At 38.3% G+C, this 24,073-nt stretch overlaps 1 protein-coding gene across 1 annotated transcript in view; it reads left to right on the forward strand.

The window, feature by feature from the left end:
• The window catches only part of erbb4b (erb-b2 receptor tyrosine kinase 4b), a 434,153-nt gene that overhangs the window by 251,411 nt on the left and 158,669 nt on the right, over positions 1 to 24,073 (forward strand). The window contains exon 3 of the mRNA XM_088353033.1: positions 3,230 to 3,416. Within this exon, the coding sequence (XP_088209159.1) occupies positions 3,230 to 3,416 (187 nt within the window). The remainder of the gene's footprint in view (positions 1 to 3,229; positions 3,417 to 24,073) is intronic.

The raw sequence follows: 24,073 nt of genomic DNA on the forward strand, positions 1-24,073 counted from the left end.
TTTTCCCCAAATTCTCCTTAACAAACAACTGGGAAGAACAATTGAAGAAAACCTGTTATATTTTCCATGAGAATAAACTCATTTTGTGTGCTTCTTGTTTTTAATTCATATGTTTTATCATAAAAGATGAAAGTCAAGTCATATTTATTTGTATAGCCCTTAACCACAAGGAGTCTTAAAGGGCTGCACAGACCACAGATTATTGCAAACCACAGACTATTATTACACCATCCCCTGATCTAAAACCTACAATGAGGTCAGAAAAAACTCAAAAACCTCAACATGTGGAAAATGAAGAAACCTTGAGAAGGGGCCACACATGAGGTAATCCCCCTTCCAGGATGACCATGCTTTAATGGATGTTGCAGTAACAAATACACAAATATTGTCAACATGAAATATAAATCCTTCATAAGCTATAGAATAGAAGTGCATTTTAAGCCTAGATTGAAGCAGTTCCACTAAAGTTGCAGATTAAATCTCGGGAAGCAAAGCATTCTACATCAAAGGGGCCCGAATGGAGAACACTCTCAAACTTGTGCTTCTCTTCTTGGCTCTTGGGATCACTAGTAGACCAGCATTTTCAGAGCCAAGGCTACGGATCAGAACATAGGGGGGGATCAAATCTGAAAAATATAAGGGAGCGAGTCCATGCATGGTTTCGTATACTACCAACAGAACCTTAAAATCACATCTTAAGCTAACGGGGAACCAATGCAGGTTAGCTAAAATCGGGGTAATGTGATCAAACTTTCTTGTCTTAGTTAAAAGTCTCGCTGTAGCATGTTGTACCAGCTGAATCCTTTGAATAAGTTCTTGTTTTGGTTTGATTCCTAGGACAGGTACAGTTAAGAATAAGCACCCGCAAACTATCAGATACACATTAAAGATGTGTTTTCACATCAGATAAATCTTACAGACCGTTATATTTGCATTAATGCAGATAAATCTTACAGACTGTTATGTTTGCATTAATAAAGCATTTCTGAAGCCTGTTTTCCTTTTTGAATGATGCTACCTTCTGCATAACCTTTATCACAAAAGAAAATAAATGAATAAATACCACTCAGACAAGGCAATAATTTAAATCGGGTGCTGGATCACAAACTGAGCCAAAGCACCATGTACGTGTAATCACAAAAGCATCTGGCAGAGCGCTATTAACCTGTAACCATTGAAAGGAAGCAGTCCAGACAGGGACTTGGAAAAAAATCAAGCCAGGAAAGTCTCCAATTCGAACAAAGCCAAAGGGAATCCAAGAGATAGCCTTTCCTTTACTGCCAGGCATAGCAGTTTTATTTGTGTGGTATTTTATATAAAAGTCACTCACAAACATTAACAAACACAATAGTCAACAACGTTTATTGTGTTTATAAGATCTTGACGGACATTGCTAAAATAAAGCAGAAGATCACTTAGGATTGGGTTGATTTGAATTGTATTGTGCACTGTTGTTAGTTAGTTTTATTCTTGTTTAGAGCTTGTGCACGGTTGCATCATGGTCATCATTTGTCAAGTGTGTTCCTTTTTAGTTCGCCAGTCTTTAGGGTTGATCTGTTTTTTGTTACCTAGGATTTATTATATAAAGAATAGGGCTCTCGGAAGACCTTTAGAACATGTTGGATTTTTATATTTGAATCCTCGAAAACACAACATTAAAATTGAAGGAGTTTCAAGGAATTCAAGTACCCTTACTGACCCTGTTGATACTTAGTTTCACTTTTCCACTTTGGCCAATCCCCAAGTCTAAAACCACGAGAAGAGGCAGCTGTTGCTCATAGATTGAATATGTCAGCTGCTAAAGCAATGCTAGTTGCTAACACCTTAACCCCGCCCGTCGGACTGTTCGGAAGCAGATACACGTCACCAGTCATTGAAATATGTTATGCCCCATATCACTGGAGAGCCTCACTGGGGATTTGAGATATGCTGACCATTTCAAAATGTACCAATTACAGAAACATCCTGATCAGTCTGAAACAAGATACCCGGAACCTACAAAGCTGAAATAGCTCACCAATAATGTCCCCTGGCCGTGAGCTAATGAGATGATTCTCTGCAAAAATGGACTTGTTGCATCCACCCTTGTAAAATATTTATTCCAAAACACACAATCATTCTAAGAAGATAAAAATAATATGCCTAAAAGCTTTTCTGCATTGTTGGACCTTATTTCCGCTTTGCCACGTAATTATTGTTTCCAACTTGGGCATTAGCCTCTGGCCTTTTGATTGACACTACTCTTGGCCAATTGCAGGCTTTTGTTCTCAGACTGCATTAGCCTAAGGGGCCTGTATTGATAAAATCGACATCGGCTCCTTTAGCTCCAAATATCTTTAGCCAGTAGTGACTGATTCAAATAATGATTGACACATTGGTTAAACGATGAAATTCAGAAAATAACCGTACGTTGATTTACAGTTTATTAAAATTGAACCCCAAAATAAATGTGTGTAACGTCATCTGTTATTAATTTCTATCAATCCATCTATTTATCTAGCTTGGTCATAACTCACAAGATGGGTGACCGACAGCAAGATAAACACATACAAAAACAAAGAAAGTAAAAAAGGGGAAAAGTAGCAAAAAAACACACACAATTTATTTTCACGATGGCCAACCCAAATGCCCAAACACCTGAAAAGTTAAGCACCTGGGCACTCAAGTTGGTCATGCTTTCGTCCCTCCAGATGAAACGGGACACAAAAAAGCGGCCATGTCACTCGGTGACACACTCTTCTGTCAACAGCAGGGCCCGACAGCTTTCGCTGGTTTACCCCTGCTGCATCACACAGGTGCCCTTCCCATCCCTTAGAACGTGTCTAAACATCCCACTATCCTTTTATAACACTTCTCCACTCATTCCTATCACCATAATTTCTACGCACCATTAGTATTAGTAATACAGACACAGAAATACATCTAAAAAGGTTGCAGAGGTTTCAGTGCTGTAAATTGATTGTCTCCAAATGGTAACTTTTGGAAATGCTTGCACCCACCAATTAGAAAAATGTGTAAAATACAATGTTGAGTTTTTCAGATTGTGATCAAATTTAACAAAGTATCAGTTTGAGGATGATTCCCAGTGTATGATATACTAAATCAAGTTATCTCAGAGGCTCTAGAAAACCTTGTCAAGGGCAACATCTTGACCTTGATATATCCGATTTAGATAATGAACAAGCATTTTTTACATTATAGCAACACTGTGTCTTCACTTTCTTTATAGTCCATCCGAGAAGTGACGGGCTACGTCCTGGTGGCCCTCAACCAGTTTGACTATTTGCCGCTGGAGAACTTGCGCATCATCCGTGGGACCAAGTTGTATGAGGACCACTACTCCCTTTCCATCTTCCTCAACTACAGACATGACGGAAACTTTGGCCTACGTCAGTTGGGTCTGAAGAACCTCACAGGTCAGTGACATCGCCACCATCAGGGGCGGGTGGAGCAATCCAAATATCAATATGATCAATTCCAAGCATGTACATGTATCCTATCGATACCGTTTTCCTGGCATTGATACTTCTACACCACGTTCTTCAAAGTGCCACTGTTGTGTGTAGATAGCGCAAACCTTCTCTCTCACCTGGGGCCCTTGGCCACTCAAAATTTGTCTGAGTGTGTAAATCACAGGCACAATTTTAACACTTCACCTAACCTGCATGCCGGGGAGAAGGTAACTTTTTTATGTTCTAAAATAAAATTATTTAGAAAAATATCATGTGTTAAAATTATATTATAAATTAACTGTGTACATATTAATTTCATATTAACAGTTTTTTTAATAATACAACATAACCAAAAATTAGTAAAAATGCTGTAACGAGAAAATGTTGCGTAACAATGAATTGAACAATTGTACAAGTATGAAGTACTTTAAAATTCATATAGTAACCGTAATATAATTATAATAAAAATATAGAATATCTTAATTTAAAATAATATATTTGGAAAAATAATCCGTCATATGAGAACATGTTGCTTTTTTTGAGTATTGTCTTAATTTACAAGCAAAATGATCTGTGAATTAGATTTATTCAGCCATCTCCTCAAAATTAAAAATTAAAATAAAAAATAATTATAAACAAAAGTTCTAACTGCTAACTTATTAAAATTAGCTCAAAAGATAGATTAAAATTATAATCAAAATCTGTTATCTCCTGAAGCTATCGTCTTTAGTAAAAACAAGTGAAATAATCAGGCATTGCTTATTTATTTGGCTTGTTTTCATTTTTCAAAAAGTCAAAGATATCTCTTTAGTATTATTTTTTATCTTAAAGACGATACATCACAGTTTTGAAATCTGAAAAAATATATATTTTTTTGTCAGTTTTTGGCCAAAATTTATCATTATACATTAGAGCAATATAAACATATGTCTTAATTTTGTGCATCAGTAATGCAATTTTTAAAAAGAAAAAAATGCATCGCTTGACGCGGTTGTTTGAGAACAATTGTGCTTGTGTGTTGTGTTCCAACTTGGATTCATTCTCATATGTTTTTTGACGCCTTACTATGGGAATTTATTTTTATATATCACCACCGGCATCCTCATATTTCCAATGTGGTCCTTTTTATTGCTCTGCCAAGCTGACGCCATTTGTGTTAGAGGAGTTAAGGCTGGACTCTATGTAATATGCGTGTCCTCCAGCTAAAATGGGAAAGAGTAGTTGTGCAAAGCACTGCCCTGAATATGTTTTTCCACAGATATAGTTGGTTGTTATCATTGTTGATTTTATTTTTCTTATCAACATATCAAACTAGTATTGTAATTACAGTTTTTGTCACAGACCAGAACGGACATGAACTCAATTGCATGCGTTTCTCAGATTTTATTGAAAGAGAGTGGGAGTAAGGCTTGCTTGATTGCTTGATCCGAGGACTGGCGGAGAGCGTGATCGAGCAAGGCGCGGGTGACACTTCCGTGTCTGAAGAAGGCACGTCGTTTGACCAGGGCTGGAGATCAGAGGCGATCGTAATAGTAGTCGTAGGCAGGCGGCAGGCAAAACAGGCGTAGTCGGGTTCGGAAACGGGTCGAAAAACGGGAATCAGGCAGGAAACAGGTTTTAACAGGGACAAAGTCGGACGGGAACGCTCACTGAGTGAAACACAACAGCTCGCAACGATCTGACAAATTTGAAATGAAATCGGGGGCTTAAGAAGGGTGTGGCCACCAATCAGCTTGTCCGGGCTGTTGGCGACAATCAAGCTGCCACAGGTGTTCCAAATAGGGCAATAATGACAGTTTTTCTAAATTGCCCTCTGCAAATAGTGCCTGCCTCAATCTACATCAGCAGACGCTCAACACAATAATACATTGCATACTAATCATATTAATAATATTCAAAATTCAGCAATTTTGAAAAACAAAACCAAAAAAGGTAAAGTTGAATGAGAAACAACGTTAACACCGATTAATCACAACCATTTCATCCATCCATCCATTATCTGCACCGCTTATCCCCAGTAGGGCTGTGGGGGTGCTGGAGCCCATCCCAGCCATCTTCAGGCAGTGAGCAGGGGACACTTTGAACTGGTTGCCAGCAGCAGGGCACACAGGGACAGACATTTAACCCGCTCATTCACACTTAGCCAATTAACCTGATTGTGGTTGGGAACGTGGGTGGAAACCGCCGTGCCTGAAGGAAACCCACGCTAACACGAGGAGAACATGCTAACTCCACACGGAGGGGCGTCAGTAACTGGACTTGAACCCTGAACCTCTGCACCGTGGGGCTGCACACTAACCAGCCATCCACCGTGCCACCCTAACCATTTCATATATTTTTTTGTTTTATATTTTCATATAAGGTAGAACCTTACCTTCGTCTCCTGACTGCATGTCACTGATTCTCACTTCTTTAAATAAAACACACAATGATAAATACAGATCAGCTTATCAGGAAATGTGATCTTTCTTTTGCCTTTGATTTGTAACACTCAGTCGTTTAATCGATGAGGAATATTTAGAAATATTTCGAACCTAATGCCAATTTTATCAGCTTTTAATTTACATAATTCACACAAGAAATTGGACTATCATATGAATATGCATTTTTATGCACGTGTAGTTCGAGAACATTCGATGTATTTGACATAGCTTAATCCTCACCTTGAGGGTGCTGAAATGATTGTCCACCATATGGCTACCCAAATAAAAACAAAAACCTTGTGAAATGCTGGCAAATAAACTATAATGAAAATAGTGTGGTTAGGTCCTTTTCTGTCATGAAACGGAACTGGACTGTCTTGAAACGGGTCGGGAAGCAGGGAGTAGGAACTCATTTGTGTAGATGATCTGTCACTTTAATTGAGAAAGAAAAGTTGTCCAACACACAAACGGACCAAAGACAAAACAAAGCAGGCTCAAATGCAGGCAAAACTACAGACTAGGCATTTGACGGGATTAAACAGAACTTGTAGGAATCACTCAGAATGTTACACCCAGAATGTTACAAGTGCAACAAAGTTCAACAAGCACAACAAGAATAAACAGGTATCAAACAGGCATGAACAAGGGTAAACAATGATCTGACAAAGGGCAGTTCCAAAAGGCAGGTTTAAGTACCCATAGGAGTAATCAGGAAAATGCAGGTCAGCCGGTGTCAAGGGGCGGGGCCAGCTGGGCGCCTTGACAACCGTGCAGGACATGACATTTTCAGTCTCTGTTGTTTGTATTCTTCCTTGAGCCTTTGTAAACTCGCTTTCTGTTGCACGACACAATACAGCGACAGTTGTTAGATACATACTGTCCCTTTAGGAAGAGTAATGTGTTGCAGACATTATTAATGAGTGACTAATTTATATTTTTTGTGGTAATTCATATTCTGTTAAAAACAGGAATCCCCTTTTTCTATCATCACGAGTAGACACAGTGCCACAGATTCACGTTCTATCTAAAAGCTGCTCTTTATATTTCAGACATGAAGTTCGATCAACTATTTGACATTCTGCTGCAAAGTTTAAAACTTTTTCTTTTATTCTTTTCTTTACACTGAAGTGCTTTAGCACTTTGGGTCAGCTGTCTCATTTATCACAGTGGCTTTGCTTCATCTGTCAAATTAGTTCATTGTTCCCCTGCCACTTGCACCCAGGAGATGGTTTAAGAGATCGATAAAATCGATACATAACATATTTTAGAGGATCAAATATATTAACTACACAAGGGGAGTAAAATCAGGGGAGTGTGGTAAAATACCCCCCCGGTGATGAAACCCGCGTGCATTCTGCTCGCTTGGAAATTGCCTGGGATGAAATCAATTTGTCGCCAGTGTATTGTAGCAGTGCACTTATTGATTTTACCGGCCTCCTAGCTGAGCGCTGTGAATAGACTTGGTGGACTTAAGGGGGCTGAAGGATGGGACTCTGCGGGTCCTGGCTGAGCAGGGATAGGACCCCCTTCGATGCACTTTTCAATAAAGCTTAAGCAACTTAAGCGCGGAAACGGTTGGGGATGCTCGGTGAACACAGCATGAATTAGAAATAACAATGTGGTGTGCTTACGGGTATTTATAAAACAAAAAGTGGGAATCAAAAAGCATAATGGGATAATCATAGAAATGCAATTCACAAATTACTCCTTAAACTTTGCATAGATAGTGTAGAATAAAATCATATAATAAAATGTTTTTATTGTCTTTATGCAGAAGTACAATAAGATTGGAGAACTTCTCCTTTCAGTGCAAAAGTAACACGAAGGTAAACGGATAAAAAAAAATGTAATGGTATTGGTGTAAATGTAATAGTAAATGTATCTCGATCTTGAGACTTGCCTTTAAGGCAGGGGTTTCAAACTCATTTTTGCACAAGGGCCACATGGTGAAAAAACAATGAAAACATTAAAATGTATGGAATACTAATCAATAATTCAAAAGGTATGCCAAAGTATGAAAAGGTACTAAGAGAACTGAAAAACATGGATTTTATTTATTTCTGTAAGTAGTAAAAGTTATAAAAAAGTACTAAGAAATACTGAAAAGTGTAAAAAAAAAAAAAGGGCGGAAATGTGTGAAAAAATGTAAAACAAGTCCTTTGTAGTATGAAAAGTAGTAAAAACAGAAATGTAAAAAATTTAAAATTTACTGAAAATTAATCAACAGTTCTGAAGGTACTAAAATATCTTTTAGAGTAATGAAAATGGTGACAATTAACAGAATACAATAAACAAATTAAAAGCACTGTAGTATGAAAAGGTACTAAAACATTGAAAATCATGGAAAGTTAAAAAAAAATCTAGCAAAAGTGTGAAAAAGTACTGCAAAAGTACTGCAAAAAGTACTGAAAAGCGTTAAAATGTTATGTAATGTATGGATAAATTATAACAAGTGTAGATTACGAAAAAGTACTGAAAAGTACTTTAACTGTTAAAAATGTACTGAAATGTCTGAAAACATTGTAACTGTATTAAGACAAATCTACAAAACTACTGAAAAGTTTTAAAAAAAGACGTGTGAAAAAGTACTGAACTATACTAAAAACTGAAATGTTAACTAACTGAAAATGTACTGAAAAGTATTTAAAAGCCATGCAAAGTTTGAAAAGTCCTGAAAAGTACTAAAAACTGAAATTCAAAGAAATGAAAAAAAAAAGTACTGTAAAGTATGAAAACATTCTAATTGTATTAAGACATATTAAAATGTGCAGAATGGTGTTAAAAATAACACAAATGTTTCAAAAAAATAACTGAAATATCCTTGAAAATACTGACATGTAAAAAAGTGAAAAGTTTAGTAGAAAATATGAAACAGTTTTAAATCTGTTACACCTTTTGAAAATTTCTGAAAAGCCGGAAAAAGAGCAACAAAATAAGAAAAGAAAATATATAATATTAATAAATGTACGATACTTTATTTAAAAATTCTGCAATCTCTGAAAATAACAGAAATGCATGAACAAGTACCGACAATGATTGAAAATCTAATATGTGAAAAAAGCTCTAAAAATAATTAAAATCGTTCTTAAAGTAAAAAGTACTGAAATGTATGTAAAACTTACAACAAGTTCTGCAAAGCATGCAAAAATACTGTAAAGTACTAAAAACTGAAAGGTAAAAAAGTAACAAATCAACTGACTTGTATAAAAAAGTTCTGAATGTGTTATACCGTTTTGAAAAGACCAGAATTGTTTAATTAAGTGCTACAAAGTACTAAAAACTGAATTTTACAAAAGTAATTGTGTACTGAAGTATACAGAAATTTCTAAAAGTAAGTAAAACATAATAAAAAAAAAAACTGAAGCGCAGTATGCTGCCTTAATGCTAGCTTTTGGCGAGCTTGAAATACAACGTAAAATAAGTAATGTATGAATCGCTCGAGTACATGTGCACCAACAGCCAATTTATGAAAAAGAGTAACCCGCATTACACAAACACAATTGTAAAACACGTACCCCCTATGAATACACAGCATAAAACTGCATTGTCTAAAATTATTTGGGAATTGTCTCCTAATTAGTCCAGAAATACTTCGAGAGCTTGTTCCAACAGTACATGCTAGTCCGCTACCCTGCCTAAACAATAACGGCACATATTAAATTCCTGATAGAGCACAATTCTCTTCACCCCCTCCTACTCCAGGATATTTTTATTCTTTTCGATTTGCTCAGTGTTGTTGATTCATCTTTTTAAACGCTCCTACGCTTGCACCGCGTCTGTCCAAAATGAAACTTCCAAACTGAGGCCCCATCTGCTGAATGATCCTCTCTCATTGCACGCATGTACAGAAGCTGGCGCTATATACACCAAAGGCATTATCCACTTCTTCATGGCCCATCTGCTCTCTCTTTATTTGTCTCATTTACTGTCTCACTTTCATTTCTTTTCACTCTCCTTTTTGGCAACCGGCCCCCTCATCGGTTTCCCTTCATGGTCCTGATTTTCCAGATTGACGCTTTTCGCAAAAAAACATACCATGTTATGTTTATGTTTACCGTGAATGCATAATGAACAACTTGATAGGGTTGTGTTTCTAGGAACAAAGCGATTCAGGTTTGATTAGTGTATTCTGTTTTTAATATTTAATATTTGATATAAAATATTTAATGATGGAATTAACTTATCTGAGGCCTCCTCTCCTGGTCCTCCTTATAGGTTAACACAAATATAGACAGCAAATGTGTTTTCATTGTTTAGTTTAGAGGGAATAGAAAAAGAACAAGCAATTATTAACATAGGAGTAAAAGATCAAGCAAACTAGAACTTCTTATGCATGTTAACACAATTCAATTGGTCCATTCAGGCAAAAGTTAGGTAGTGTGAGCAAAACTCCTCCGATTAGGATGAGTTTACACCTGACCCGTACAGTTAAACTGTAGCGAGCCAATGCAGCCTCAGCCAAACAGGGGCGCCGCCATTTTAGACCCAACTGCTGTGTTGGGAGTCATTAGGTGACCAAACCCCCCAATTCCAACCCTTAATGCAGAGTACCAATGTTGTAAGTATGACTCGGCCGAGGCTTGAACCAGCGACCTCCCAGTCTCGGAGCGGGCGCCTTACCATCTCGAGCTGGTAACCATATATACAGCATTTCGTCAGTGGTATTTTTTTTTCGTCTGAAAAGTGCTTTACAAATACATTTGATTTGAATTAAAGAGACCATTTTGAGTAGGGCAATACTCTATTCAGCACCAAAATCCCTTTAATGTTTAACGTTGTTAACAAAGGCATTACAAACATACAACTGTCCTATCAGATCAAAGAGAGCAACCAAAATAAAGATGCACAGGACTGAAATTCCCCCAGTATAAAACCTGTGAAGGTTCAAAAAGGGAACAAGCAATAACTTAAGAGATGTACAGTATGCAAGTGTAAAAGGCTATTTGTGATTCATTCTAAGGTAGATGTGTTTTATATTGATTCCTTAAGCGTGTCAAGACCAGAACAGGAGGAGGGCCCAGATGCGTAACGTTACTCACTAGTTTATTGAGATATAGAAGAAAAAACAGCGCCAGTGATCCGGTGCTCGCTGGACGAGGGAAGCAAGCCGCTCATGGTATCGGAGCGTGTTCGGAATGCAGAAGTGGATCTTCCGGAGCAGGAGATCGTGATCAAACGGGAAAAAAAGGGTCGTTAGCCGGGACGTCAGATCAGAAAGTGGTCGGGGTCAAAAAACGGGTTTTTAGTCAGGACGGGAGATCAGAACGTGATTGGGGTAAAAAAACAGGTCAGAGATGGAGACAAATGGGTAAATCAGGAACAGACGAGTGGGATACGGGTGACAAAACTGGACCGACGGGAGTCAGAGTAAAAATGCTTGCCTTGTGTAAACAGAGGTTCGCTGACGGACTGACCAATGGTGAGTGAAAGCACTGAGCTTAAATAGGAGGTGGAACCAATCAGGTAACCATTGAGCGGGCACAGGTGAGTGCAATGAGTAATCATGACAAAGGTTACTGTTCATTTTGCTTATTTTACAAATCAAATACATAACAATTAAAGGACTTGTGGGTTAAAACATCTCTAAAAACCTGGTGGCGCTAGAGCCTAATGATTTTGCAAAGTGAATAGTGTTTCAGCTTTGTGGTACTGTTTTCCCAGATTGACACATTTTACAAAAAACATTAACATTAAAACTATTTTTACTGTGATTTCAAAATCATCAACTTCATAGTGTTGTTTTTCTAGTAACAAAGTGGTTTTGGTCTATGAATAGAAATGTGTTATCGTACAAGGAGTAAAAGACACATGTAAAAGGACTCTATGTGGTTTATGAGGGATGTCCATGTACATCAGATATTCATATGATCGAGGAAAAGCAATTTTTAACCTGGAGAGAGGGAGCAAGAAAAAAGAAAGGTAATAATGGTGGGTTTGGCAAGGGGTTACCGGCATGTAGCGAATATATTTTTGGGGGAACTACAGAGATGATGAAGAAGATTGGAGGCTTATCGTTCAATCTTTTGCAGAGTTTTACAGCAACCTTGCATCGGCTTCACAACAATAGTGACTTTTGAAGGAAATGGACCCAAAACGATACAGTCTAAAAACAGAGAAGTCTTAATGGCAAAAATTCAAATTAAAAACGAAGCGTACCGTTACATTTAAGTGGATGTAACGTTACCGAATTAAGGCCTATTTGACAACATGAGTTACAGCATTGCACATGCATAGCAACTGACAATGTCATCAATCCAAGTAGAACAAACAAAAATGGACAATCCTGACCGCCAATTAATAGCCAGATATAGCAACTGACAACATCACTATCACAAATTAAGGGTGATGGAAACTCCATAAAAATGACATCAGCAAACTATAAACTAATGACTGTATTATAAATGACATAAGTGTCAGGAGGACCCGAACAGAGCAGGAGACCCCAGAGCGTTCGTTACAAGTCTTTTATTTGAGGAAGCGTACAGGGTTGCGGGAGACGCGATGACCGTCGGACATCAGCAACAAAGCCGTGAAGACAACTTTGGAACACGTAGCCAATCGTAGCGTGGGACGGAAGCAGGTCGTGTTTACCGGGACTGGAGAGAAGATCGTAGCGTTGGACGGAAGCAGGTCGGATCGGAGGCAGGCAGGCAGAATCAGGTAACCAAGAAGGCACAGGTAATCGGGAGAGTCATACGGGGTACAGAAGTAATACTCAGACCAAGAGTTCTCGGCGTAGCGTGCTTAAAAAGGGAACATCAACCAATCAGGTAGCGCATTCCAGCGCGTTAGATGATTACCCCAGGTGGCTCCACTTAGGTAATCATGACACATAAGAACTAACAACATCTTTAATGAAAGGGAAAAATACAGTACAGTACTGTAGCAACTCCAACAACTCCAGCAACTGACGTCATCATGAAAAGGGATGAATTATATGGCAAATAGAAACATCGTTATCAAAGTGAACAAATACAGGATGAGATCAACACAACTGCTTAGTAACTGACAACATCACTATTCTTAATCAAGGGAGATAGCAACTGCATTATAGCCAGAAATAAATGGAGCATATGAGTATATCGGCAAACAAACTAACAACATATTCAATGCAAGGGGAGAATACAAGACAAGATCTGAGCAACTGCATAACAACTTATGTCATGAGTAAAAGTGATATTGCAATCATCGAAATAAACAAGAATGGGAAAATACAGGAACCTATGCAGAACAATTGCTCATATACTTATTCTAAAGAGCGAGGACATGCATGGCAACTGACAAAACAAATGTTTCAATTCAGGAGACATTGGTACTGCAGACGAACGGCAATAATTATTAAGACCAAAAGGATAAGATATGACAACAAGCAATTATCATCATAAAAGACATAGGAATGACATAACAACTGACAACATCCACAACTTAGACGGCGAATACATAGAAAATTATGTCAACAAGTTATGTCATCACAAGGAACGTAGCAATTATCAGACATCTATCACTAAAATGATCAAAACTAATTCAAAGTGACAACTGAAGCAACTGTAAAGCAATTGATAATGTCATTTCCTCAATAGAAACATGGACATATAAATGCATAACAACTGACTTACCTGTTTATATTCATACGACAGCAGATTTGCATACAAGTCCTATGTAGAATAATGATAAAAATGCTTAGTAAAATGTCTGTGGGTGTATAGTCATGATTATAGGATTTATTCATGTATAGCCTCTTTATTGTTTTAATCATGGATAACTTCTTAATCTTTTTAATTATTATTAATTCCCTTCTGTATATTTAGTTGGAATTTTATAGCTCTCAATTGTTTCAGGTGTGTTGTCTTCTACACTAAAGGTTTGGGCTCGTCATATCAAACCCTGTCAGAACGGGTTTAAACAAAGAGGCCTCTTTTCAATGGGAAAATGTGTTTTTTACTAAGGGACTGCCCTTTTAGTATGAAAGTAATGGTCAGCCATTTTGACTGTACATTCCTGGATCCAATAGCCATTGTCTTGTAGCTCACTTGTGGCTCGAAAATTTAGGAATACAATTTGGGAGAAACTGCTCCTCTCAGCTTTTATTTTGACCATCTCACTACTCGGATATAAAATGAACACAATGAAGGAGAAAAGGATGAATCAACTAACAACATAACCCACCTATATTTATAAAAATAGTATATCTGCATACAAGTGTTGACAAAAACTAAAGTCGTCTTCATAATATTAGGAATACATGGTGAAATTCGTCACTGCATATTTATATTTTGTGGCACATTTGTGCCCAGAATCTTCCTTAATAAGCTTTTATTTTGTCTGTCTCACAACCCAAAAGGAAAACAAACACTCGGCGGAAGAAATACCCTTTTTTTCTCCATGAGTAACTTACAATAATGTATTATAGCAAAGGATGTACTACAGCAACTGACAACATAATCACAAGCTATTTCAGCATTTTCATTTCAAGGTACACACTTGAGATCCTGAGAACAAAAAAAAAAAAACTGTTTCTTAGAATCCAAGGAGCAAGATTAATGGTGTATACGGTATAGTAGCGCAGAGTTCAGAGTAATATTTGAAAAATAAGCCTCACAGAACCTGTATTCAATGGGGAAATAAGTGCAGCTAAATGATGGACAGGGGGAAGAAAGGATGGGCAAGGTGAATGGAACAATTTGAGTCCACAGGATACCCGTGGCTTGTGCCCCGGAGGTAGGACCATTTAATTGCGACTTCCTTCTGATCTCCAACCATTTACTATCTACTTGGAGAGAGAGAGAGAGAGAGCAATTATGCCGGCTGAAGCAAGTTGGGCTCGGTGGACATTACCAGAATTTGGTTGATACGTTTGCCTGGCAGCCCACAGACCTCAGGTCTCCTTCAATTGTGTGACTAATTGATTACTTCCCATGCAATTACTCCCATGTCACACTCAATATTTCACGTCTTCGAGTTGGAGGAGAGAGGGCTTTTTTTTTTTTTGAAGGACGACATTCATATTGTCACATTTGCAAGGCCCTAATGTGGATGGTGAGGGGGAGAGCATTAATTTGAAGTCCGGAACTGGCCATCAGTTGTGGTTGATGGTAATTGATTTTTTGCTAATGCTACTGTCTGACGGAGATAGCGAGATGGTAGGTGGCTTTGGTATGACAAATAGGTCTTCAGGGATAAATCCATTGACATATTCTTCTTTCAGACTGGAAATAATTAGAACACTTATTGTGTTGTTGTTGTTGCTTTTTCACTTTTGTGCTGTTGTTTGTAGAGGAATGTCTCAGAAAAATAGAATACAGTGGAACCTCGTTTCTCGACCATAATCCATTCCAGAACCCTGTACGAGAACCGATTTGTTCAATCACCGAAATCGATTTTCCAATTTAAAATAATGTAAATCGTTTCAATCCGTTCCAACACCCTGAATGTTTGCCTTGAATGTTTAACGTAAACATGAAGCTACGTTCGTGTTAGCGTAATCTTCCGTACAAAAGATTACGCTAACATGAACATGTAAAAATAAAAAAAATCAGGTCGTTTACAAGCCATTTAGCACCACAAGTGGCTAGCGCTTCATTGGAAAGGGGGCTCCGTTCCAACACCCTGAATTTTGGGCTCAGTTCCAACACCCTGAATGTTTAATTCGAATCATAAAGCTTACCCAGGCTAATCGTACGTTCGCATTATCGTAATCTTCCGTACGAAAGATTACGCTAACAGGAACGTGTAAAAAAAAAAAAGATAAAGAAAAGAATCATGAATAGGATTTCTTACCTTTGTGGTGGTCAGCAGAAGGCACATGCTGTATTCCCTTAGCAAGATCGTAAACTCGCACACCTCTTTCATATTTAGCTATTATGTCTTTCTTAAAGGCAATAGTTGTACGAACAACTTTTCTTTTTTCACCTATCCTGCTTGCACCGACCTTCTTCGGAGACATAGTTAGGAGTTAAAACACTCCGTTCACCGATATTAAAAGCGAAAGCAAAAAGAGGCAAGCGCGCACGTGATAACAGTTGGTCACGAGGGGTGGGGGCGATCTACACCCGTACGCCGCTCAGCATCGCACTCTAGCGTACGCACTCACGCATTACCGGCATTCAAACTCAGAATTTTTGACCGAACAGCGGAGCAAGAATTTCTTGAAATTTTTGGTCAAACACCGATTTGTTCGAACTGAGAGGCGCACTGTATTATAGTTTTATCAATACGACACCAAGATTAACCACTGTAGAAAGACTGTGATCACAAGGGGATGAGTAATATAAGCTGTATTCCTTATTTGGAAGGTGAAAACCGCAAATGTATATTACGATGCATTAAGCCCATGTACCAATAAGCTCACGAAAATAAGGTGCATAAACTTGACATCAATCTGAACTATTTCAGTATGTTTATGAATGATATTGACAGGTTTGCCTACAAACTTACTAATTTACAACATTGCCATGGTGATGGTTCAACATGAATGAGGCAAGATTGGACATGCAACAATATCTTCAGCCATTATGAGAGTTTCTGTCTATTATGAACTGGAAGAGTTGGATGTGACGCATGAAACCCAGAAGTAGTATCATTTTACAATTTTCAAATTAATGCTTAAATAAACACAATTTTATGTAAAACACTTCATAATAATCCTACATATGTTTTAGCCTTGTATTACATTGTAAACGCAGAAACGTATTTATGAAAGAAAAACAGTTGCCGTAAGAGCAACATAAAGTGCTTCATCGTATGTTATGCATGAAAAAATACCGTGCGTTCTTGATTCAGTGACATATTGCAAATATCGTATTGTTCTAATAACAACTCAAATATTCAATCCTAATGTATAATAGTAGATTATAGACCATAATCAGTAATATTTGAATTAAAAAAAGCTTGCAGTATTTATTTATATTTTTAATGAATAGAGTATGTATCACATTTTGTTTTTAATCGCATTACAGAAATTACAAAGCTTTGGCCCAGACAGTCCTCGTCTTTAATCAATACTCTTAAATTGGCTCCGATATCTTTTGTGTGTTTTAACGAGAATTACAATTTAGCAATTGTATTACCTTATTAAGAATGTATTTGTCCTTCTGTTATTTGAGAAGTTCATATACGACACCTACAATATTTTTTTATATATATATTTCTTATTTTATATTTTTAAAAAACATTTAGCCAATACTACTTAATTATGATGATAATAATAATTATTGATTCAATTCTTTTATTTTATTGTAGAAAACAGCTATATACAATAAAAAATAATCTAAAAATATTAATGTATTTGTTTTTTGTATTTTAATATGTTTATATTAAATACTATTGGGGCAGCACTGCAGCGCAGTGGTTAGCGCGTGTGCGCCACTGTTCTGAGGTCATAAGATCAAAGCTTCCTGTGGGGAGTTTGCATGTTCTCCCTGTGCTTGCGTGGCACTCCGGTTTCCCCCACATTCCAAAAACATGCATGTCAGGTTAATTGGCCGGTCCAAATTGTCCCTAGGTGTGAATGAGCGAGTGAATTGTGTGTCTCTGTGTGTCTTGCGACTGGCTGGCAACCAGTTCAGGGTGTCCCCTGCCCACTGCCCAAAGATAGCAAAAGCACTCATTTACTTTAATAATAACCATTATAATCACACTAACTTTTTTCTTTTTTTTTTTTTCAAAAGGAGTTAATAACAGAAATAAGCGCAACAAATGTGCTCACGCTTCTCGCCCTCCAACCCTGCACTACCCTGTGGCAGTTCAATAATTGATATCATGTACATATTTTTATTCCCTGCAAGCCTCAAGACTTTGGTTAGTGGAGCGGAAATTGATTGGAGCAATGATGGGAAATGGAACATGAAAATGACTTTTCTGTTCTTTCCAGATTTCCCAGGGACAAAAGAGGTGGTACTGCATGCAACACCGATCATTATCAAAATGTATTTTAACACAATATCACACACTATCACTCACTATTATAAAAAAATGTGTGTTTGTCATTGTTTGTTCAAGGTTTTTGATTGAATCCTTTAAAATGTCGGTTTTGATGTGTCACAAAATTGAATATGAGAAAGATAAGCCCTGATTGTAGTTCTGATAAAAATAAAAAATAAAATTAAAAATGTTGCCGGTAAAATATTTTCATGATTTATTTTTACAGTGGTTAGCGCGTGTGCGGCACATTTCTAAAGTCTTGGGAACCTCCTGTGTGGGTTCAAATCCAGCTACCGGATTTCCTGTGCAGAGTTTGTATGTTCTCCCCGTGCTTGCGTGGGTTTCCTCCGGGCATTCCGGTTTCCTCCCACATTCCAAAGACATGCATTTTAGGTGGATTGGCCGGTCCAAATTGTCCCTGGGTGTGAATGAGCGAGCGAGTTGTCTGTCCCTGTGTGCCCTGCGATTGGCTGGCAACCAGTTCAGGGTGTCCCCTGCCCACTGCCCGATGATTGCTGGGATGGGCTACAACACCACCGCGACCCTACTGAGGATAAGCGGTGCAGCTAATGAGATGAGATTTATATTTGAATTGTTTTTAGCATTATTATATTAAGCATTCATTTGCTTCTACTTAAGCCTACCCCCTTTGGGCACATGCTATTCTTATCCATCTGGGGTCTAGGCTTCCCTGCTGAGGCCGCTGCGACCATATCCCCAGCCACTTCATTCAGCTCATCTGACGGGATCCTGAGGCGTTCCCAGGCCAGCCTAGAGACGTAGCGTGTCCTGGGTCATCCCCAGGGACTCCTGCCGGTGGGACATGCCCTGAACACCTCCCATGGGATGCGTCCAGGAGGCATCCTCATCAGATGCCCGAGCTACTTAAACTGCCTCCACTCATTGCGAAGGAGCAGCCACTCTACACTGAGTTCCTCCCGTATGACCGAGCTTCTCACCCTATCTATCAGGGAGAGCCCAGCCACCCTGTGGAGGAAACTCATTTCAGCCGCTTTTATCCTGGATCTTGTTCTTTCGAGTATCGCTAACGGATCGGTATCGATCGGAACTACTCTAATTCGTCTTGGATCGGCTCGATACCGAAGATACCGGTATTGCTCACCACTAGTCTAAAACCATCGGTCATCATTTTAGGAGTATACCAAGAAGTTGAGTTACTTTTGACTCCCAATAAGTTTTACATGTTGCAAGTTAACAGACACAATGCCCACTCCTTCCCCACGAGAACAGATAGTAAGTTCAACCCCTGTGCCTCCCCCCGGCTAAATGAACTTTAACCCAATACACTGATGACAGAAATCGCTGTTTTTCACCACCAAAAGTTGGCCTGTAGTGAGATGATGAGTGGAATCAACAAAACCTATAACTTGTTGCTGTTGTACAAATCTGCTTAGTATTCTTAACTTTCCATACACCCTTTCTCTTCTCCTTGTGTCTTTGACTTCCCACTGTTTTATTGAGCTCCTTCCGATGACTGCCTCATTTTCATTCAGGCATCGGAGCCGATCGCACATCACTGCCGATAAGCTAAATGGCCCTCAGCCGTTACGACTGAAGGTCTTTTTACTCATATTTTAATCATCGACTGCTCATGCCTTGATAATAGACTCTGTTCTGTCTCTTTGCCTTCATTTCTTTTGTTTTTCACCCTTTTCATCGATTTATCTTTGGACTTTTTGTGAAGACCCTCAAACCCGTTTGCATAAAAATCAGATAACTGTGTTTTTATCTTTATTTGAGATCAGTAGAAAGCGAGAGAGGATAAAAACTTGAGGTAAATGCCGCGACCATCCTGTCATAATTTAACGATTTTCTCTGTACTCTAGTCTTTAAGCGGATGTGTGGCCTTGCTTGGGTTTAATACTTTAATCCCTAAATCTCAGCAATTTTTCATAAAGACTCAGAGGAAACAATTGTGTTGGGAAGGATCTGTGTTAAATTTAATCACCAGACGAGGAATGCAATTACATTTCGAAGGCTAGGCATATGCTAGGGGATCAGTGTGATGGTTGATGCCCTCTTGCCAATTGATCAGAGGGGGCAGGGAGGAGGGAGGCTTGGTTTAAAACCATATTTAATATTAGAAATATGAAGGAAACTGTAATGTATATTTACTTGATCTGTTCTCAAATCATTTTTAATGAAATGGGAATAAACTTGAATAAACAATCAACAACACTTGTTATAAGGACATCTATTATCTAAGCTATACAACATTTTTATGGAACAAACTAAAAACAGTTATTTTCCAGCTACAGGTGGCTATGAAAACATCCATTTATAAGTCTTTAAAGAGACAAGGGGGCCCTCGAAACAGTAAAAGTCAATACTATTTATATTTGATCGAGGCAATCGGAAGATTTTCACAGGAGAGCCTAAAACAGTCCACAGAACAGTCCATGTTACCATTATACAAGCAAACGGGAAATAGAAAAACAGTAAAAGTAGTGGGAAAAAGACAGTGAATGGTTTGTCACAGTGGTAGGTTGCACAATCAGAATGAATGAGTATGAAGGCAGGCAGAATCAGTATGAGGTCATCAATTACAGTTCATGCCCACTTGCCACTTAATTCAGATCAGATTCAGATATACTTTATTGTCATTCTTGTACACGTGTATACAGAACAAAATGTTGATACATCTGACCCACACAGTTTTCTTGAATGTACAGATATAAATAAATGTTGTACTGAGTTAGAGTATTGAAGTACTGATAATATGCTAAATAATTTATAGCTACGTATAGTATTATACAGTAGTGCAAAGAGTGCGAGAGGAGCAGCTAAACCAGATGTGCAAAATGGGCAGTCAGGTAAACAAGTCATTATACAATGACAATAACACTGGAGTACGAGAGGAGGAGAACAGATGCAGAGGAGAACAGATGTGCAGAGGAGCAGCTAACCAGATGTGTAAAATGGGCAATCAAAAGACATATCCTATGATTTTAAGACAACTCACTTCAAACTGTACAATTATATCTTACGTTTGAAGCAATGGTGATGCCTTTTCAGATAAATTAAGAGTTATTTTATTGGAGATGATTCTCACCAGGAAGTAAGCCACCTTGTTCACAAAAATCACGCAGGACTCAAGGTGCTTTCAAAGACCAGAAAGGCAGTCAGAACTTTATAAGAAAAGTCGAGCATATGAATGTCTTTTTTTCAGTTGTGTTCCAGGGAAATACATTTTTAAAATGTTCAAATGAGTTTTGCTAGTCGTTAGCTAATTGTAACACTATAAATAGCATGGCTTTGAAAATAGATGCACAGTAAAGTATCCTGACAGTTGTAGATACAAAATGCACCTATAGGTTTCTAAGAGATCAGAGACGGTACTTGATGGAGTGCATAATTGTCCTGGATTTCTCAAAAGCCAGTGATTAGAGTGAAAAAAAACCCTGTCGGCTATGTTTTTAGTGAGGAATTGGCTTTTTAAATGTCAAAAACCTACGAATGAAATTGCATATAATTAAAACTGATGGGGGGAAAAAAACATTTCTCAATCAAGTAAATAAAAAAATAGCATCCCAAATGTTTTTTCCAAAAACATGCATTTCAGGTGAATTGGCCGGTCCAAATTGTCCCTAGGTGTAAATGAGCGAGTGAGTTGTCTGTCCCCGTGTGCCCTGCGATTGGCTGGCAACCAGTTCACGGTGTCCCCTGCCCACTGCCCGATGATTGCTGGGATGGGCTCCAACACTCCCGCGACCCTTCTGAGGATAAGCGGTGTAGCTAATGAGATGAGATGAGATGTTTTTTATACAGTGTCGACTGTGTCGTAGATCACTAAAACAAGTTAATTTAGTCCTTTGTTTAGTTTAATTGTCACGTGTCCCATTCGCCCTAACTATGCAATTAAACACTAAAACATATTTTTAATGACTGCTAGGGATGGAAAGAGATATAATAATCGTACAATTTATTAGTGAGGGTTTTATTTAGTGTTTGATTGTTTTATTGTTCAAATGCTTTTCCTGTTAAGGCTTAAAAAACAAACAGTCTAGATCAGGGGTGTCAAACTCTCTTAAACTCGGGGGCCAATTTTGACCCGGGGTCTCACTCAGTACTGAGTACCATGAAGAAAGGAGTATCGTTCAATATAGTTAATACAACGTCCTAACAAGCGTTATATGCATCCATGTCCATCCAAATGGCCCCTGAGACACATCCGTTATTACATTTTATAACCTTGAAAGTAGTCACTGGAGACCCTAGCACAATATAAGGCAGGGGTATCAAAGTTATTTTAACTCGGGGGCTACACAATAGAACAAACATTCTCTCGGTGCAGGACTAGTGGATTAGAGAGAAAGAAGAAGAGAGAGAGAGAGAAATAAGAGAAACAGAAGGAGAGAAAGAGTGAAGGGGAAAGCAAGAGAGAGAGACAGATAAAATGAGAAAGAGAAAAGGAAAAGGAGAAAAATAGAGAAAGAGAGAGAAAAGGGAGGAAGAGAGTGAGAAAGAGGAAGAGAAAGAGAGAAAGGGAGGAAGAGAAAGAGAGATATAAAAAGAAAGAGAGAGAGAAAGAGAGAAAGAGAGAGAAAGAGAGAAATAAAACTACAGCGTCTTTTTGAGAGGCACCTGGCGTTGGCAACATCAAGTGGACATCTTTCAACCTGCAGCCCGTTTTGTCTTGCGCTTCTCTGAGCGTTGTCTCGCAGGCCGGATTCAAACCCTCGCGGGCACGATCCGGCCCGTGGGCTGCCTTTTTGTCGTATCTGACTCCCGTCGGTCCCGCTTTTTGCACCCGTTTTTCCACCCGTCCATTCCTGATCTCCCCGTTTGTCTCCGGCTTTGACCTGTTTTTGACCACGACCACGTTTGCTCTCCCGTCCCGGCTTATGACCCGGTCTTGATCTCGACCACGTTTTTGCTCTCCTGTCCCGGCTAACGACCTGTTATTTCCGTCCTTGACACCGCCATCTCCCGCTCCGAAAGATCCACTTCCGCATTCGGATCACGGTCCAATTGTGTGAGAGGCTTGCTTCCCGCGTCCAGCGAGCACCGGATAGCGGGAGCTGCCCTTCCTCTTTCTATCAATAAACTTTACTACGCATTTGGGTCCTGATACAGTCCCGGTCGTGGCACTCAAAAGCCTTTTCAGATTATTTTTTGTTGCTTTTATCCATATATTAAAAAGTATTATGCACAAAAACTTACTTTTGGGAGACAAATAAAGCTAAAAAGAATTTAAAAAACAACAACAACAAAGAAACGCCATTAGAAAAATAAAATAAAGGTACAAAGAGAGGAAAAAAGAAGAGACAATATAAAATTAAGAAAAAGGATTGAAATACTAGAATCATCAAAAGAACATGAGAAAAATGAGACAAAATGCATAAACAAAGCAAGATAAATGGGAAAAAATGCTCAGAAAAAAAAGATGAAAAAGCTTGGGAAAAAGAGAGAAAAGAAGAAAAAGCATAGAAGATAATAAATTGAAAAAAGCAGATCCTCTCACAATACAATCCCCTTACAGATGCCTACCATGTCATCAGGCTGGCATACAAGTTCCTGTTGACCTTTTATTGTACTCAGGTTGCATGTTTGCTTTAAAATGTGTGAACTAGACCAAGATCCACACTGTCTCAGGAACTTTTGGAGCCCTTCATACTGTGTACACTGAAAAGGAGATTAGTTAGTCAGTTAAGCCTACTTAAAATGTGTTTGACTAAGCTACTTCAGCAGAGTTACAAGAGTTTAGTGTAAAGCCAATTAATCTGTTGGGAAGGCAAATGCAACTTTGATTTCAAATTACACATACTGTACATAGGTAAATATGTTTTCATCTATATCAGAATATTTACATAATTTTACTTTGGATTGCAACAATAAGGTGTTTTCTTTTAACATATAAACATATACCTATATATCTTCCCAATTAAAATGAATCATAAGAGCTCGCTGCTGTTCCATTCATTCAAATTCTTCCTTCATAGCTAAGAGTTCCAGCCTTGGGTAGAAATCTCCCAGGCTGAAAAAAGGGGCCCAACTCCGGCCCTGTATTCAGGCGTATATTGCTGTCAACATTAAATTATACAAGTTTTTTTAAATGAAAGACTGTTGTAGAATTTTCAATCGTTTATGTTAGTCTTTGGTTACACCAAAAAAGTTTTTTAGCATATTTGTGATTGGTAGATTATTTTGCCTTGGTCATTTTGTATGTTCCTCACATGCTCCAAAAAACGGAGCACCCTTGTTCTCAATTATTTTGTGTAGGAGCTTGAATAAGTCATATAAAACAACAAAAAGTCA

Source organism: Urocampus carinirostris, chromosome 14 (genome assembly GCF_059441175.1).
Source record: "Urocampus carinirostris isolate Australia breed hairy pipefish chromosome 14, RoL_Ucar_1.0, whole genome shotgun sequence".
NCBI classification, from domain to species: Eukaryota; Metazoa; Chordata; class Actinopteri; order Syngnathiformes; family Syngnathidae; genus Urocampus; species Urocampus carinirostris.